Source organism: Mobula birostris, chromosome 6, assembly GCF_030028105.1.
Source record: "Mobula birostris isolate sMobBir1 chromosome 6, sMobBir1.hap1, whole genome shotgun sequence".
Classification (NCBI taxonomy): domain Eukaryota; kingdom Metazoa; phylum Chordata; class Chondrichthyes; order Myliobatiformes; family Myliobatidae; genus Mobula; species Mobula birostris.
The window spans coordinates 119,531,561-119,550,757 of record NC_092375.1 but is presented as its reverse complement, the minus strand read 5'-3'; the positions used below and the strand labels follow the sequence as shown (position 1 = coordinate 119,550,757).

At 41.3% G+C, this 19,197-nt stretch overlaps 1 protein-coding gene across 2 annotated transcripts in view; it reads right to left on the bottom strand.

Annotated features, from left to right (window-relative positions):
- The window catches only part of kansl1l (KAT8 regulatory NSL complex subunit 1-like), a 100,909-nt gene that overhangs the window by 69,537 nt on the left and 12,175 nt on the right, over positions 1-19,197 (bottom strand). For both annotated transcript variants that reach the window (XM_072261159.1, XM_072261160.1), the window contains exon 2: positions 16,621-17,823. In XM_072261159.1, the coding sequence (XP_072117260.1) occupies positions 16,621-17,780 (1,160 nt within the window). In that variant the 5' untranslated portion in view covers positions 17,781-17,823. The remainder of the gene's footprint in view (positions 1-16,620; positions 17,824-19,197) is intronic.

Genomic DNA, 19,197 nt, shown 5'->3' with positions numbered 1-19,197 from the left:
CAAGTCCCTGCAAAGGATTGCGAGAACAGCTGAGAAAAAAAAAATAATTGGGGTCTCTCTTTTCATTCATTTGAGTTATTATATTAGGAGTGCTGCATATGCATTGTCAATGATCCCTCCAACAGTCCAACAATCTCTTTGAACCCCCCCCCCCCCCCACCATCAGGTAGGAGGTACTGCAGCATTAAGACAAGAATGATTAGGATGGGGCACAGCTTCTTCCCAAGGCCAACAGCCTCTTCTGAACTCCCAGCCACCACCCAGGTCTTATCCCATATGAAGCACCATTAGTGTTACACTGCTTACTTTTTAAACTTGCATCATATATGTATCTTATTATTTGTCAATTCATTTGTGGCAATATTATTTTCTGTTGTGTGTATGTGAGGTTACAAGCATATATTGCGTTGTACACCTTGGTCAGGAGGAACGTTGTTTCATTTGAAGTATACAAGTGTACGGCTGAATGTCAATAAACTGAACTTGAACTTAATTTTGCTGCAAACTTTTAACCCCTGGCTCCCAGAATAAGAATAATGAAAAATGTCAATCAAAAGCACATTTTTACAAAGTCTACCAACAGCAGACAATCCTAATTTCAATAGTGATGGGAACAGAGGGAAAACAGGATTTTGATCTTACCCCACCAAGAAATCCCATTCTTTCCTCAGTCGGGTACTTTCCTGGAATGTGTCAATGCCTGTTGTGTTCTGCAGAAAAACAACTGAGATATTCCTAGTGCAGCAGGCAGCACAGGAAAGTGCAACAGCATGAGTCAGTTGCTGTTCCCTAAAAAGATGCAACTTCACCCAAGTTGGAGCAATAGACACAGCCCATCTTTATATAGCAAAGGTTAAGTGAAGATCTGGTAGATGCTCAAAATCATAATAGGTTTTGAAAAGAGTACATGTGGTCAACTGTTTTCAATATAACTAAAGGAAATGGAGGCAAGTTGTAGACTTGCAATGTTGTAAAATATATTGGAAACATTCAGCGGGTCAAGCAGTATCTATGAAAAGAAAAAAAATGATTCAGGTTGATGCAGCATGTTTCAAGCTGTGCAGGTTGGTAGGTTAATTTGCCACTACAAAACTGTTCCTAGTCTGTGCTTTCTTGATTCAAGAGGTGGTGTCCATTATATGCACTCCTAGAAACTTGGTGCTCCTAACTTTCTCCACGGGAGCCATTTATGTGCTGTGAGGATGGCCAGCCTGTACCTTCCTGAAGTCCACAATCATCTCTTTAGTCCTGTCCATGTTCAAAGTACATTTTATCATCAAGTATGTACAAGTTATACTACCTTGAGATTCTTCTGTTTAATAGGCAGTCACAAAACAAGAAACCTAAAAGAACCCAATTTAAAAAGACAAACACCCAATGCGCAGAGAGCGAGAGAGAAAAAAACAAATCAAATCATAATAAAGCAAGCATCAGCATTCAGAACAAAATTCAGTCCACAAACCCGAAGCCAAGAGCAGCTAGAGTGGGCACATAGTCTCAATTCATAACATAGAGGAAAATGGCCTCGAAGCTTACAGACACTAAGCCCACAGCAGCCAGGACTGAGAAGAGCAAGAGAAAAACGTTGTGGAACAGAACCAGCTTGACCCTGCCTTTTCAGTCCATCTGGCCTGGCGTTTAATTTGTCCAAACACCAGGCCGTCCACTGAACTCAGGCCCGAACCATGATCCCGCCGCAGTGATACACTGTGGGCCACTTCTGACCCATACTCGACCTTTCCAAATCAGTGTGGCGCTTAGGTGGATCAAATCTCGCTCTCGGTTTAAGTGGATGGGCTCTAAAGCAGCTCCACTTCAGTCACTCCAACTATGCTTCTGATTCAGACTCAGACTCCACCTTCTCCTGGAACACACCCTGACCTTGCTCTGGCTCTGTTTTTCACTGCACGCCTCGACCCTTGGATCAGCCTTTCCTTCGCTCACCTCTTCATTGTTTGCGGTGATCGTTTACCAAAATTTTCCATATTAAAAAGTATTATTAATAGAGTATTTAGTCGAATTTCTTGCTTTGAGATCCACCACTGTGTGTGTTCTCGGCCCTGGTATCAACATGGTTGGGCTAGGACAAACATGGTGACATTTACATTGAGGAACCTGAAGCTCTCAGCTATAACTGTCTCAGCAGCATTGATGCATACAGGAACATGTACACCCACTTTGTTTTCTGAAGTCAATGGCCAACTTTTTCTGTTTCGACTGACACTGATTTCTCCTATAGTCAGAAACTAATAATAGAGCATGGAAACATGCCCTTCGGCACAACTGGCCCACACTGACCACAGCATCCTTCCTGTAGTCCTAGTTGTCCATATTCAACTCATAACCCTCTAAACCCTTCCCTCAATGTGCCTATCCAAATACCCTTCTAAATGTTGCAAGTATACCTACCTTGGCCACTTCCCCAGTAGCTCATTCCAGTTGCTCACTACCCTCAGTATAACTACCTCTTTCAAATCTCTCCTCTGTAATCTTGCATCTGTGCCCTGTAGTTTTGGAGAAAAAGCTATCCACCCTATCTATAACCCTTATGATTTTATAAAGTTCTATGAGGTCACTTCTCATTCTCCTAAGCTCCAAGAAATAAAGATCCAGTATGGTCAAGCTCTTCCTATAATTCAGGCCCTTCGGACTAGGCAGCATACTCCTGTGCACCCTCTCCAACTTGACAACGTCTCTTCTATAGCAAGTGAATGAAAGAACACAAACCTATCTATTTGCATGAACACTTCAGCAAACTCTGCACTTGTACTCCTGGGCACTGCTGTTCCACAACACTTGTCAGTGTGTCCTGCTATTCACTGTATAGGTCCTAGCCTAGTTTAACTGCCCAAATGCACCACCAAACACAAATCTAAGCTGAAACCCATTTGCCATTCCTCATCTGAACTGATCAAGATCTCTTTGTAATTCACTGTAATTGGTTTCACTATCAAAACTTGAATTTAATATCCTCAGGAAACTTGCTAATTGTACTTGTACATTCATTTCCAAATCACTGACATACATAATGAATTAGAGTTCCCAACACTGACCTCTGGGGCACCCACTACTCATAGGCCTCCAGTCAACGAACGAACCTTCAAACATCTTTGTTTACTTCCTATCATCAAGCCAATTCTGATTAGGTTGCTCCTGAATACCATGCAATCTAACCTTTCTGATCAGTCTGCCATGTGGGCAAGCTAGACAACATTCACTGCCCAACCTTCACTATCCTTAGTTACCTCTTCGAAAAACTCCAGAAGATTTGTTAGACATAACCTCTCATGCAGAAGAACATGTTGACTATTGTGGATCAGGCCTCGACTATCCACATGAAGGTAGTCTTGTCCCTCAGAATTTCATGGAGTAATTTCCCTACAACTGAAGTCAGGTTGGCCAATCTATAGTTCCCTGGCCCATCTGTCACTTTTCTGGAGCTTCAACACTGGCTAACAACAAAGTATCTCTACAAGAGCCTCGGTGATTTCTTCCCTGGCCTCCCTTAAGATCCAGGGTGCACATGTTCAGGCCCTGCGGGTTTACCCACCTTAATACCTTTACTGTCGGAGCAGTGCTGCCAGGATAATCAAAGACACGACCTGCCCAGCCAACACACTTTTCGTCCCTCTTCCCTCCGGGAGAAGACTCAGGAGCTTGAAGACTTGTATGGCCAGATTTGGGAACAGCTTCTTTCCAACTGTGATAAGACTGCTGAACGGATCCTGACCCGGATCTGGGCGGTACCCTCCAAATATCCGGACCTGCCTCTTGATTTTTTTTTTTGCATTACCTTACTTTCCCTTTTCTATTTATGATTTATAATTTAAATTTTTAATATTTACTATTGATTTGTACTCCAGGGAGCGCGAAGGGCAGAATTAAATATCGCTGTGATATTTGTACGTTCTAGTATCAATTGTTTGGCGACAATAAAGTATAATGCACTTCAAGGCTACAAGCACCTCCTACCTCATAGTCTGTATATGTTTCAAGACCTCACTATTTACTACCCTCATTTTAAAAAAAAAACCTATAGTATTCTCCTTCGCAGAAATAAGCACTAAATATCTTAGCCATCTCCTCCGGCTCCACACAGAGGTGGCCCTAATGGCCTTTAAGAGAATCTAGTCTCTCCCTAGTTACCCTTTTACTAACTCTGGATTCTTGATGTGACCCTTTAAAAGCTTCCTACTTGTCAACTATTCCAGTGGCTTTAAGTAGAATGGCCCAGTCGATCCCAGAGAGATCCTGCCTAATGCCCTCAAAGTTGGCTCTGCTCCTGTTCCAGAGATAGAACCCACAGAAAACATCATGCCCACACGGAGTCCCCAGCCTTGTCCTTAGATCCTGTGCAGATCAGTTGGTGGGAGTATTTGCAACCCTCCTCTTCCTGTACTCTGTGAACTTGTAGATGGGAGTTACAGTAGCATCTGACCACACAGTCATGAGTGTATTGGGAGTAAAGTAAGAGGCAGAGATCACATCCTTGCAGGGCATCAGTGCTGAGGATAATTGTGGCAGGAATACAGTTGCCAAATCCTTTGTTGACTCCCAGGTCTGTGTTTGGTGAACAGTTTGGTTGGAATTATGGTATTAAAGGTGGAGCTATGCTCAATAAATAGGAATCTGATCTCAGTTCCTTTATTAACTAGATGCTACAGAGATAAACCTAAAGCCAGAGAGATGTATTCTGCTATGGAACTTTTTCTGGTGGTAGGTGAAGTGCAGCGGGTTGAGGTTGGCTGGGAGGATGGAGTTGATGTATGCCATGACCAGCCTCTTGAAGCACTTCACAATGATAGACATCAGAGCCATTGGGTAGAAGCCATTAAAACATGTTATCTAAGATAACAGCCTTCTTAAAACAGATGGAAACCTATGATTGGAGCAAGGAGAATTTGAAAATGTTTGCAAATACTCCCCCCAGCTGATCTAAGAATCCAAGGGAACAGCTGTGGACTCCGTATGGACCAGACACTTCCTTTGGAATCATCATTCAGAAAGCTGTGATAGTGGGTTCTATTGCATCAGAGGTAGTTGAGGCAAGTGGAATCATTTCATTATTCTTCTGTTCAAAATATAAAGTACATGCATTGTCAGCCATGCTGCCTAACTTTTGTTTTGTAATCCTTTGTAGCATGCCACCAGTAACAGCTGGTCTAGACTCAATTTTAGAGTGGTATTGCCTCTTGGCATCCAGCTACCTTTACGAAGAGCGTACCTCAATTTCTTGTACAAGTTGCACATCACAGACCAAGACTTCAGTAGGGAGCAGATCTCTAGACTGGTTTTCAGTTGGAGAACACCCAGATTGATTTTGATACACAGTCCTCTACATACTTGTTGAAGAAGTCCATTACAGTGGTGACATATTCATTTAGATTGGTCACCAAGTCTGAATATGAACCGACCTACCTACTCAAAGCAGTCACATGTAAGGTCATCTATTTTCTCAGACTAGCACTAAGCAATTTCTCGACTGGGTCCTTGCATTTCAATTTCTGTTTGTACACAGGGAAAGCACAGCTTGATGGTCTGATTTATCAAAATGTGGGCAGGAGATGAATCAGTGGAAGTCTTCTATGGTTGTGTGGAAACAGTCAAGGGTACTTGGGCTCCTGGTGGGACAGGAGATATGTTATAAGTACAGTGGATTTCAGTTAATTGGGACACATTGGGACCAGTACATTTTGGCCAAATTAAACAACTGCCCCAATTAGCTGACGTTTCATGGGAATGGTTAAAAAGGTATAAAAATGATAAACAGAACAAAATTTTAAATGAAATACAGAACAAATTAGAACACTACCAATACTATTGGTGAATGTCTGTCATATCTGACAATGACAGGAAACCTGTGCTGGTTGTTTTTTTTTTAAGAACTGTGCTGTTGTACTGGGGCAGTTCCACTCTCTCAACCTAAGATGTCAGGGTCCAGTAGGTGACCATGACTAGTCTCATGATGTCCTGTGCTCTTCATGTAGCATTGCAGAATCGCCATCCTGGCCTTTGGATCTCACTGTACATCTCATACAACTAAACTGCTGGAGCTAACTTTGCAGGCTAGGATCTCACCAGGGTATGAGACTCACCAGTTACTCTCACCTGGTTTAGCTCTCCCGTTGAAGTGGTGTACTGGGATGTGGCCACTGTCACAGGCAAATAGCTACTTGGAGCCACAGGTGAGAGCTGAGTGCCCAGTGGGTACCAAAGGTAACATTCAAGATGATTGACAATACCATAAAATTCTTTGTAGGTCCTAATTTGTTGAAGTAGAGAAATCATTTCATTTTCACTCTCGGCTGTTTATGGCATTCCTAAGTCTGAATGCTTAAAACCACAGTGAGCAAAACAGTTCTGAATTCCGGCCATTTTCTCTTTTATTATTTAGAGTTGTCCCAAATAAGTGGCTGCCCCGATTAATCAATGGACAATTAAACCAGGATCCATTGTATTGTGGTAGCAGACTTCTGAAGTTGGCCTGGTTGAAGCCATCAACTACAATTTCAGAGTATCATGTTTCAAGGTTGTTTTCGATGGAGGATAGCTCATTGAGTGCAGGTTTCACATTTGCTCGGGACAGAACAGGAATGGAAAACATTTACCTAATTAATTTTACAAAATAAATTTCATATTGGAGATGGTTAAAGTAACATTTCTTTGTTAAATGGTGCATAGCAGTTGGCATATTATTACTTTTACCGGACACAAAGAACTTTTTGTTGATGACACAGATGGTGTTGGTCCTTGACTATTCTCATGGATAAGCAGTACGTACATATTATAGATAACAGCAGCAGAAAAAAAACATTTACTGTAAACACATGGACTCATTCATTCTTTTGTCCCAACCATTTACAGCACTAGTTTATGCCATGTATAGCTGTGCTTGAACTGTGCAATGTTGGGTAATACTTAAAATCCATTGCATGAAAGTGTTGCATATAAAAAACAGAATACAAGATAGGATGCAGCATTCTTTATTAAATACAACCATGCACTTGTTGCAAATTGAATTATTTAGGTAATATGTTGGTCCATTTATTGAAGAAAGGTGTAGTATAAATGTAGATGTTTGACAGAGAAATATCAACTTCACTGAAGTATTGATAAGAAAACTCAATCTGTTTATGGTTTATTTTCCAGATAATTACTTTGTGTAATGAACTGGAAATAGTGTTTATTTACAATAGGTTATAGCCAGATATTAGTATTGGAAAGTCATAGAAGTGAAAGTCCTTATTTTAAAAAAGCTATACCAATGGCATTGGGTGTTCCACAATGCCCACTTGCACATGATTTAGTGAGCACTAACAATTGCAGAAGTTTTGCTACACTGCTCTAGCATAAACCATTTCAGGAATTGAGTACAAATTGTATAAAGAATGTCATCTTGACATTAAATCTTAATTTTACTTCACTACATTTATGTTTGGTTATCCTGTTTAGTTTAGATTTAACTAATTGAGGATTTTAAACATTTTCTATCCAAGGATCATCAACATATTTTGGGACCAATTACTGAAAGAGTTAGAAAAAGTTGATCCGTTCAGTTTTTCAATGCAGACTATATTTTTGTCCAATCTTTCCTCAGCTGCATTCTCCTTATAATCATATTCAGTCTCCTGGCATTGCTTTGAAACATTTTTCCCCTAAATCCTCAATAACCAGGAGCATCCTGATTCTGCTCGATGTCCAGACACCTGTGTCTAACAATGTTACTCACTAGTATTTACCTTGCTCTGCAATAGTCTGAAATGGTCATTGCTGAACTTCACATTATTGCCAAATTTTCTTGGATGATAGTTTATTGTTGCCCATTTCTTTCAATGTACAAAACAACACAATTTCTGCTGCCATGATTCAGCTTATTTACTCCTTCAGATTGTCTCTCTCTTCAATTATGAAAATATCTAAAACACTGTCAAATTTAGGCCTGTATAAATCCAGATTATTTATTTAAATCAATTATGTCCAGTGTTGATGTTTCAGGCACTGGGCTAAATGTATTTCTCCAGTCAACAGATGTTGCTCCAAATGCTTTGCAAAGTTCACTTTAGTTGCAACTCTTACAAGATAGGAGACAGATGCAACAACTTGCGGCTGGTAAATTATGCTAGCAGCAACTCAATTAATTTGTAAATAAGCAGGAAGATTAGTAAATGGCATTCAATTAATTGCAAAATGCTGCAATTTGAGAAACCAAACCAGGGTATGACATGTATGGTGAATGGCCAGGCCCTGGGGAGTGCTTTGGAACAAAGCAACCTAGGAGTACAAAACAAAGTTTGCTTAAAGTTAAGCAACACACATCAAAGTTGCTGGTGAACGCAACACGCCAGGCAGCATCTCTAGGAAGAGGTACAGTCGACATTTCAGGCTGAGACTCTTCGTCAGGACTAACTGAAGGAAGTTAGTAAGAGATTTGAAAGTGGGAGGGGGAGGGGGAGATACAAAATGATAGGAGAAGGCAGGAGGGGAAGGGATGGAGCCGAGAGCTGGACAGGTGATTGACAAAGGGGATATGAGAGGATCATGGGACAGGAGGTCCGAGGAGAAAGACGGGGGGGTGGGGGGGAGAACCCAGAGGATGGGCAAGGGGTATAGTCAGAGGAACAGAGGGAGAAAAAGGAGAGTGAGAGAAAGAATGTGTGTATAAAAATAAATAACAGATGGGGTACGAGGGGGAGGTGGGGCATTAGTGGAAGTTAGAGAAGTCAATGTTCATGCCATCAGGTTGGAGGCTACCCAGACGGAATATAAGGTGTTGTTCCTCCAACCTGAGTGTGGCTTCATCTTTACAGTAGAAGAGGCCTTGGATAGACATGTCAGAATGGGAATGGGATGTGGAATTAAAATGTGTGGCCACTGGGAGATCCTGCTTTCTCTGGTGGACAGAGCGTAGGTGTTCAGCAAAGTGGTCTCCCAGTCTGCGCTGGGTCTCGCCAATATATAGAAGGCCACATCAGGAGCACCGGACGCAGTACATCACCCCAGTCAACTCACAGGTGAAGTGTCGCCTCACCTGGAAGGACTGTTTGGGGCCCTGAATGGTGGTAAGGGAGGAAGTGTAAGGGCATGTGTATGTGTGTTGCTTGAATTTCCAGCATCTGCAGAATTCCTGTTGTTTGCTTAAAGTTATGTTTGTTATGTTTGTCATGTTGGTCTTGATCAGTCAGGGTACTGAGTACTGAAGTTGGGATGTTATGTTGCAATGGTACAAAATGTTGATAAGAAGTCACTAAGAGTAGTACGTCTAGTTTTGGGTGCCCTGTTACAAGAAATATATCAAACTGGAAAGAGTGCAGAGAAGATCTGAAAGAATGCTGTTAGGACTTGCAAGCCTGAGTTATTGAGAGGTTGGATAAGCTTGAGCTTTATTCCCTGGAGGATGCTGTGGCTTTAAAAGACGTTGGTCAGGCCACACTTGGAGTATTGTAAACAGTCTTAGGAAACATAACTAAGAAAGGATATGCTAGCATTGGAGAGAGTCCAAGCAGATGTTTACAAGAATGATTGGGGATCTCATTGAAACCTACCAAATAGTGAAAAGCACAGATAGAGTGGATGTGGAGAAGATGTTTCCAATAGTGGGAGAATCTAGAAGCAGAGGGCACAGCCTCAGAATAGAGTTCTTTTAGAACACAGAAGAGAAGGAATATATTTAGCCAGAGTGCTGAATCTGAAGGCTGCAGAGGCCAAGATATACTTAAAACAGAGGTTGATAGGAACTAATTAGCAAGGGTGTCAAAGGTTATGAGAAGACATGAGAATGGGGCCAAGAGGGGGGGAAAAAGAATCAGCCATAAGAGAATGGAAGAGCATACTAGATGGGTCGAATGGCCTAATTCAGCACCAATGTCTTACTGAGGAACCAGGTGTATAAGATTATGAGAGGTTTAGATAGGATGAATGCAGTCCCAGGAAATGGGAAGTAAAAGCTAGAGGGCACAGGTTAAAGATGAGATATGAAAGATTTAAAAGGGACCTAAGGAGCAACTCCACAGTGGCATCTGTAAATGGAATGAGAAAGTGGCTGAGGCAGATAAAACAACATTCAAAGGACATTTGGATATTTACATGTATCCAAGTGGTAGAGGGATACAGCCCAAACACAGGCAAATGGCAGCAGTTCGATACTGAAGGGCTTGTTTATATGCTATATGACTATGACCCTAATGAAGTATCAAGTTATGTACAGCTCTTTTATACGGACAAGTGTTTGGAAGAATGTTGGAACGGACTTGCTGGCTGCTTCATAGATCTCCTGATGTGTGGGAACTCAGTTATATAGTCATAGAACAATGTAGCTACTAATATAAACCAATATATAGTTTACAACCACATTTCTGAGTTGTAGGAAGCATTCATAGGATTATGAGTTCAGTATCATGCAAAGCCCTTGATGATTAAAAAGGTTAAGAATACTCTTATGAAGAAAATCAGAAGGGCAAAGAGTAATGAGATGGATCTGGCAGTTAAGATTAAAGAAGAGGTTCCATAGCTATATTAAGCATTAAAGGGTGGCTAGGGAGAGAGCAAATCTCCTTAGAGATCAGCAGGGCTGACATATCTTGAGTGGCAGTAGATCAGTAGGATTTTTAAAGAAATATTTCTCCTCTGTATTTACTGAAGACAAAATCATGGCTGCCCAAGAGATAAGACTACAAGACATAGGAGCAGAACTAGGCCATCCAGCTCATCAAGTCTGCTCCGCCATTCAATCATGGCTGAATTATTATCCCCTCCACTCCATTCTCCTGCCTTCTCCCAAAAAGCTTTGATACCCTTACTAATCAATCAACCTCCATGTAAATATACCCAATGACTTGAATTCCACAGATTCTCCACCTTCTGGCTAAGGGAAAATGAGGGAAACAAGTGGAGATGTTTTGGAGAACATCCATTTTACCAGGGAGGAAGTATATGCGGCCTTACAGTGCATTAACGTTGTTAAATCACTGGGGACTGACCAATTTCATCCTTGGACTTTGTTAGAGGGTTAAGAGAGGAAATTGTTGACACCCTTAGAGATATTTGCTTCAATCTGTTCCACAAGACTGGAAGGATAGTAGAATGTTCCTTTTGCAGGATGTGGGAAGACAGGGAGACCTCCAATGTTCCTGAGAACTACACCTGCTGGAAATGCATCCAGCTGCAGATTCTTTCAGACTACACGAGGGAATTGGTGCTGGATGAACTGTAGATCATTCAGGAGGTTGACAGGCAATACAGGGAGGTAGTTATACTTAAGGTGTAGGATACAGGTGACTATCGAAAGAGGAAAAGGGGGGAGGTAGCCAGCAGATACACCTCTGGCGTGCTCTCAATAAATATACTACTTTAGATACTGTTGGGGTGGGGTGGGGGGAGAGTGACCTAGCAGAGGAAAGTCACAGTTGTCAGGTCTCAGGCACTGAGTATGACTCTGTGATCAGAAGGGAAGGGAGAGATGAGGCAAGCAGTAGTGATAGAGGATTCATTGGTTAGGGGAACAGACAGGTTCTGTGGATGAAAATGAGATTCCAGGATGGTATGCTGCTTACCAGGTGCCAAGGTCAAGGATGTCTCAGATCAAGACCACAGCATTCTAAAGTGGAACAGTGAACAGTCAGAGGCTGTGGTCTACATAGGCACCAATGACATAGGCAGGGAGAGTGACAAGGTCATGCAGAGTGACTTCAGGGATATCTCCAGGTGCTCGTGAGACAAGAAATAGGAAAATATTACAGCTTAACATGTGGCTAAGGAGATGGCTTAGGAGGGAGGGCTTCAGTTTTCTCAGTCATTGGGTTCACTTACAGGGAAGGTGGGACCTGTACAGACAGGATGGGTTGCACCTGAACTGGAAAGGAATTTCATTGAGAGAAGGCTTGCTAGTGCTGTCCCAGCAGGATTAAACTAGAGTTGCAGGTGGATGGGAACTGGAGTGCCAGGCAGAGTGGTTGAGGGAAAAGATGTTGTTAAGTTTGCATACTAACCAGGAATATAAAGGTTGAACATGGTGAGAATAATATTCTGAGTTACATCTATTTTAATGCAAGGAGTATGGTGGATTAGCTTAGACTATGGGTCAGCATGTGGAATTATGACATTAGCCATTAGTGAGACTTCGTTGCAGGAGGGGTGGGACGGGCATCTCAATGTTCTGGGGTTCCATTGTTTTGGACATGATAAAGGAGGATGGATTAAACAGAGAGAGGTAACGTTATTATTCAGAGAAAATATTACAACGGTGCTCAGATAGGACAAAGTGGAGGGCTCGTCTTCCGAGCTTATAAGGGTGGAACTGAAGAATGAGAAAGGGATGACCACCCAATAGTCAGTGGGATTTAAAGGAACAAATTTTTAGAGAGATAGCAGACAGTTGCAAAAAAATTAAGGTTGTGATTGTAGGTGATTTTAATGTTCTACATATTGACTGGGATTCCCATACTATATAAGGGCTGGATGGGATAGACTTTGTCAAATGTGTTCAAGAAAGGCACTAAAAATAAGCCAGGAAATTATAGGCCTGTGAGATTGACATCAGTAGTGGTTAACTTATTGGAAGATTCTAAGGGATCGTGTGATAAGTCATGTCTAGCCAATCTTAAGAGTTTTTTTTGAGGCAGTTACCAGGAAAGTTGATGAAGGCAAAGCAGTGGATATTGACTACATGAACTTTAGCAAAGCCTTTAACAAGTTCCTACATGGGAGGCTGGACAAGAAGATTCAGTCACTTCGCATTCAGGATGGAGGTAGTAAATTGGATGTAACATTGGCTTTTTGGGAGATACCAGAGTGTGGTCATTGATGGCTGCTTCTCTGACTGGAGGCCTGTGACTAGTGGTGTGCCACAGGGATCGGTGCTGGGTCGTTGTTGTTTGTCATTTATATTAACAATTTGGATAACAATGTGGTAAAGTGGATCAGCAAATTTGCAGATAACACCAGACTGGGGGCATAGTGGACAGCAAGGAAGGCTATCAAAGCTCACAGTGGGATTGGGACCAGCTGGAAAAATGGCAGATTGAATTTAACGTAGACACAGTGAACAGGAAGGCACTGAGTATACTAGAACAGAGAGATCTGGGAATACAGAACTATACGTCTTTTAAAGTCGCAACACAGCTAGATAGAGTTGTAAAGACAGCAGTCGGCACATTGGCCTTCATAAATCAAAATACTGAGTACAGGGGTTGGAATGGTATTTTGAAGTTGTATAAGTCATTGGTGAGGCATAATTTGGAGTATTGTGAGCAGTTCTGGTCACCTACCTACAGGAAAGGTATCAATAAGTTTGAAAGAGTACAAGGATGCTGCTGATACTTGAGGACCCTAGTTATAGGGAAAGCTTGGATATGGTAGAACTTTATTCCCTGGAGCATATGAGAATGAGGGGAGATTTGACAGAAGTATACAAAGTTAGGAGGGGTATAAATAGTGTAAGTGCCAGCAGGATTTTTCCCCGCAATGAGGTTGGGTGAGACTAGAACTAGAGGTCACGGGTTAAGGGTGAAAGGTTAAAAGTTTAAGAGGAGCATGAGGGAGAACTTCTTCACTTAGTGTGATGCAAGCTGCCAGCAGAAGTGATGGATGCTGATTCAATTTCAACATTTAAGAGGTATTTGGATAAATACATGGATGGAAGGGGTAATGGAGTGAAGATGGAACTAGGTAGAATAATAGTTCGACATGAACTAGATGGGTCAAAAGGCCTGGTCCTGTGCTGTCATGCTCTATGACTAACCATCAAAAGAAGTTTACATGAACTCAGTCAACCATATGTCACTTTCAGTTACAATACCAGCAAACTTAAAGGCAAATGTAAATTTATCACAACAAAAGCAATGCAATAATACTTTTTGATTGTTAGATGGATTTGCTCTCCATGTAAACAATAAAAATTTGCAAGTTCTAAATATCAAACAAACAAGATCTGTTGTGAAAGAAACAGACAACAGTGAGGCAGGAATTGTAATTAGAACTAGAATTCACAGCTGACAGAAAACATTCAAAATCTAAGAAGCAACATACATATTAGATTGACTTGTAGTTTACTTTGCACTGAAAACATTACAGCTTAGTACAGGTCTTTCAGCGCACAATGTTCTGCCAACCTTTTAACCTACTCTCAGATCAATGTAACCCTTCCCTCCAGCATAACACTCCATTTTTCTATCATCCATGTTTCTTAAATATTCCATAGTGTATTTGCCTCTACTAGCACCCCTGGCAGGGAGTTCCACGCACTCACCTCTTTCTGTGTAAAGAACGTAATGGGATGGGATTATACATAGCTTCCACAGCAATGGAAACTGTGAGCAGTTTCAAACTCTGGGAGTTCACATCCTCTCATGATCCAGGAACATTTCCTCCATTCAAGAAAGCTCACCAATGCCTCTACTTTGAGGCTGAAGAGAGCTGGACGATGCACCTCAATATTCACAACCTTCCTCAGCTGGGCAGCTGAGAGCAACGTAATATGATGCATCACCATGTGGTACAGAAACTATACTGCAGCAGACAGGAGGGATCTACAATATGTAGCAAAAAAATGCGCAATGCATCACCAGCGCCAGCCTACCCATCATCAAGGACATATATACAGAAAAATGCCAGAATAAGGCCAGCAATATCAAAGGATCCCACCCAACCTACTCATGTACTGTTTGCTCCACTCTCATCAGAGAAGAGGCTACACAGCATCCACACCAGGACCAGCAGACACAGAAACCGTTACTTTTCCCTAAGCTGTCAAGCAGATTGACACCTTGAACCTTTAACCCACTCCACCACATTCCTCACCATTATTTCCTATCAGTCACAGATACTCCTGTACCTAGCGTCACTTCATGTACATACAGTCTACATAAAGAAGCTATCTTATGTATTTATATTTATTGCTTTTCATTGTTTTTTTCTACTTTTTTTTAAAAATGGTGCATTAGATCAGGAGTAACAATCATATTTTTTCTCCTTTACATTTGTGCACTGACAAATTACAATAAACAATTTTGAATCTTGACTAGTTATCAGGACATTGAAGATATACAGGCAGATGAAGGATGTGGAAACAACAGGTGACTTCAACAATATAGACTGAGACCTCCCTAGTGCAAGAGAGTTAGACAAGGCAGAACTTGTTAAGTAGGTTTCCTAAATCAGAATGCAGAAAGTCCAACTATGGGTCGGGGGAAAATACTAGACCTAATGTTAGTATATCAGCCTAAGCAAGTGACTGACCTTTCATTTAGGTCACAGTGAAAGTGATCACAACTTCTTAAGTTCTAATATGGCTTCCCATAGAAGACATAGGGTAGCGGTCAATGTTTCTTATTCCAGCTAGAGGTCCATAACTAGTGCTGTTCTGCAGGCACCTCCTTTGTTTGTAATATTCAGCACATGCGCATGTAAGTGACTTGGATGAAAAGAATAGTTGGGTGAATTAGTAAGTTTGCAAATGACACAAGGATTGTCAATGCTGTAGACTGTACAGACGATTGCCAAAGGACACAGTAGGGTATAGAAGTCACAGATATAAGCAGAGAAATAGAAGATGGGGTTTAATCCGGCCAAGTGTGAGTTGCTGCACTTTGAGAAATCAAATGTAAAGTTAATAGTAGGGCCCTTAACAGCATTGATGTACGGAGAGATCTTGGGGTCCAAGTCCTTAACTCCCTGAAAGTGGCCGCACAATATGTGGTAAAGGTGTATGGCAAGCTTGCCTTTTAAGTCAAAGCATCGGGTTCAAGACTGAGGAAGATATGTTGCAGCTTTACGAAACTCTGGTTAGGCTGCATCTGGAGTATTGCATTCAATTCTGAACACCCCTTTATAGGAAGGATGTGGAGGCTTTGGAGAGGGTGCAGAATAGATTTGCCAGGATGCTGCTCGGATTACAGGTCAGTGTGGTTGTTTCCTCTGGAACAAAAGTGGCTGAGCAGATACCTGATAGGAGGCATGGATAGACAGCTGGTTGCCTCTTCCTCAAAGTCAAGATGTTTAACATTAGAGGACATTCCTTTAAGGTGACACAGGTGTAGGTTCAAAGATGATGTGCAAGCCAGTTTGTTTTGGAAAGTAGAACGGTGGGTGTGCTACCAGGTGTGGTGGTGGAGACTGATACAATAGAGGCATTTGAAAGCCTCTTAGATGGGTGCATAAAATATTTAGAGAACGGAGGGATATGAATCATGTGCAAAAAGAATGAGGTGTCATTAACTCAATTATTTCTACACAACGTTGAGCCGAAGGGCCAGTTCCTACGCTGTAGCGAACTATGTTTTAAAAGCTCAGATTTTACTGACTGCACTAAAGTGACAATGCCTGCATTAAGCTTACATAAAGCTGCCTACATAGACCTAACTATCTTAAGTCTTGGATTTTCCTTTTTCTGTATGTCAGTTGCCATCAGGATCAGTTAAATGGGATTTTTGGCACCTAGCAACATAAAGCAGCCACCCACATCCAATATCCCAACATTTAAAAATATTCAAATGTCTATAACTACTCATGGGATTCAACAAGTTGTTTGAAGTGATGATAAAAACCAACATTTTTTTTCCCGTGAGATGAAGCTGACCCATTCTGCAGGAATTCATGATTAAAATTAGTGTTAGCAATTCTACTTACACAGAGATATTCCTCCTCGATGAAATATCTTCCATATCTGAATCCTCATCTGTGCTACTGCATGTTGCATCTGAATCCACATTTTCTTCTATGTGTGAAAGCACCGCTTTAGAAAAACGTGTATACTTGCAAAGCTCAGAAATAACAGGTTTTGGATCTAATCCAGTCTGCACACTGTCATCACACTTTATTCCATCCAAATAGGCAAGTTTGGGTATTGAACCATCAAATTTGCCATGTGCCTCCTGCCTTTGGGAATCTGATTCTATCAACTGCTGCATTCTCTGTTTAATATGGTGTGTAATATGTTTTGCTTGTATTATCTGCAAACATTTTTTGAGTCTGCTGGCCTTTTTAGCTAGTTTTTGCTGCCTGTCAAGGCACTCAAGCAGCCGAGCATTTTTTTCAGTTTTCCATACACTTGTGAAACTAATGAGTTGGTTTTCTTCTTGCAATGACTGCCTGGAACAATTCAGTAACTTTTCAGCATGAACAGCATTCGCTACTGGTACAGAATTTTGTTTGGTTGGTTTCAACTCTGCCTTTTGATTTGAAGTTATGTCATTTTGACCAGTGAAGTTTAGTGAAGCAGAGACACAAGTTTTATTCATCTCCCCAGCATCAGTTAAAGTTCTCTTACACTTCAAAGGGCTGATTTTCTGGCAGCTCAACCCTGTCATACCATTTTTATTATGACTTAGCTTTGCTTCAGGTACAGCATATGTTTTGCCAGTATTAAAACCAGCTGCTTGCTTAATTCTGTCAGAAGATGAGTTATTTTTGGTAATGATGTTTGGTGAGTCTTTGTTGAACAACTTCTTACTAGAAAGATTTAAGGACAGTCTGTCCAATAGAGAATTAGCATTGGTTAACAAGGCTGTATTATGAGGGGTTGAGGAGTGCACTATTGTAGATCCATAAGGTACATTCTTCAATTCAGTTGCATCATGACCATGCCCGGGTGCCACACAGGGATATGCCAAATGACACCAAGCAGCCTGTGTGTCAATGTTACCATTGAGCTTCTGTTCTACACTGGCATCATCTTTGTGCATGAATGTGTCAGGTTCCATGGAACTGGACGGTAAAGATGATGAAGACAGCTGGAATCCATGTCCTTCTGTAGCCGTTTCTGTCAGAGCAGGAGCCATTGCAGCCATGCAGTGTTACCCCACCAGTCCTACTGCAACCGCAAAGTTGCCCCTAAAAAACAACCAAAAGAAATAAAAACTCAATGATACAGCAAAACTATTCAATTTCTTGGCAAGCAAACTTTATACTTGTCGCAAAACTGTTCTGTATAAACATTGCGCCACTCAACACAACTTTGCTTAATACTTGGATATGTTTATCTCAAGTCAATTTAGAATTACTGTAAAATCAGTTTTTACACTTCCGAAGTGAATCACCTCCGAAGGGTCAAATAGGTGGTACAGTCAACATACAGCATACATATATCCATAACCATATAACAATTACAGCACGGAAACAGGCCATCTCGGCCCTTCTAGTCCGTGCCGAACTCTTACTCTATCTTAGTCCCACCGACCTGCACTCAGCCCATAATCCTCCATTCCTTTCCTGTGCATATATCTATCCAATTTAACTTTAAACGACAACATCCAACCTGCCTCGAACACTTCTGCTGGAAGCTCGTTCCACACAGCGACCACTCTCAGAGTAAAGAAGTTCCCCCTCACGTTACCCCTAAATTTTTGTCCTCTAATTCTCAACCCATGTCCTCTTGTTTGAATCTTCCCCACTCCCAATGGAAAAAGTCTAACCACGTCAACTCTATCAATCCCCCTCATAATTTTAAACACCTCTATCAAACCCCACCTCAACCTTCTACACTCCAAAGAATAAAGACCTAACTTGTTCAACCTCTCTCTGTAACTTAGGAGATGAAACCCAGGCAACATTTTAGTAAACCTCTTCTGTACTCTCTCAATTTTATTGACATCTTTCCTATAATTCGGTGACCAGAACTGTACACAATACTCCAGATTTGGCCTTAACAATGCCTTATACAAATTCAACATTACATCCCAACTCCTATACTCAATGCTCTGATTAATAAAGGCCAGCAAACAAAAAGCTTTCTTCACCACCCTATCCACATGTCCAGTTTATGCTGCTCAATAATGGAGAAAGGCAAATAGAATAATTCTCTAGTCTAAAAAAAAAGTAAAAATAAACTTCCAATCCAGTGACAAAAGTATGTGGTATCTTTCATAAATTAAAATGACGTATGAAGCCTGTCTCTGAGCTATATTAAAAGAGCATTAGATGAGCTACTTAATCTGTTTAAATATTCCTCATGTCCAGAGCTACCATTTGGAATCAGAGGGCATGCAAAACATTGACTCGAGATTAAATCTGGAATGACACTGCAAAAATCAAGCAAGCAGAAGATCAGCTAAAAATTTAACACTCTGAATACACGATCTACTTACCTACGACTGTGAAGCTAAGTATTGCTCTAATGACATATTTAAATTGACACCACTATTGTTGGCTAAATTAAAGGCGGTTTGCGAATTGGCACAAAGGAAAGAGTGAACATCTGGTTGAATG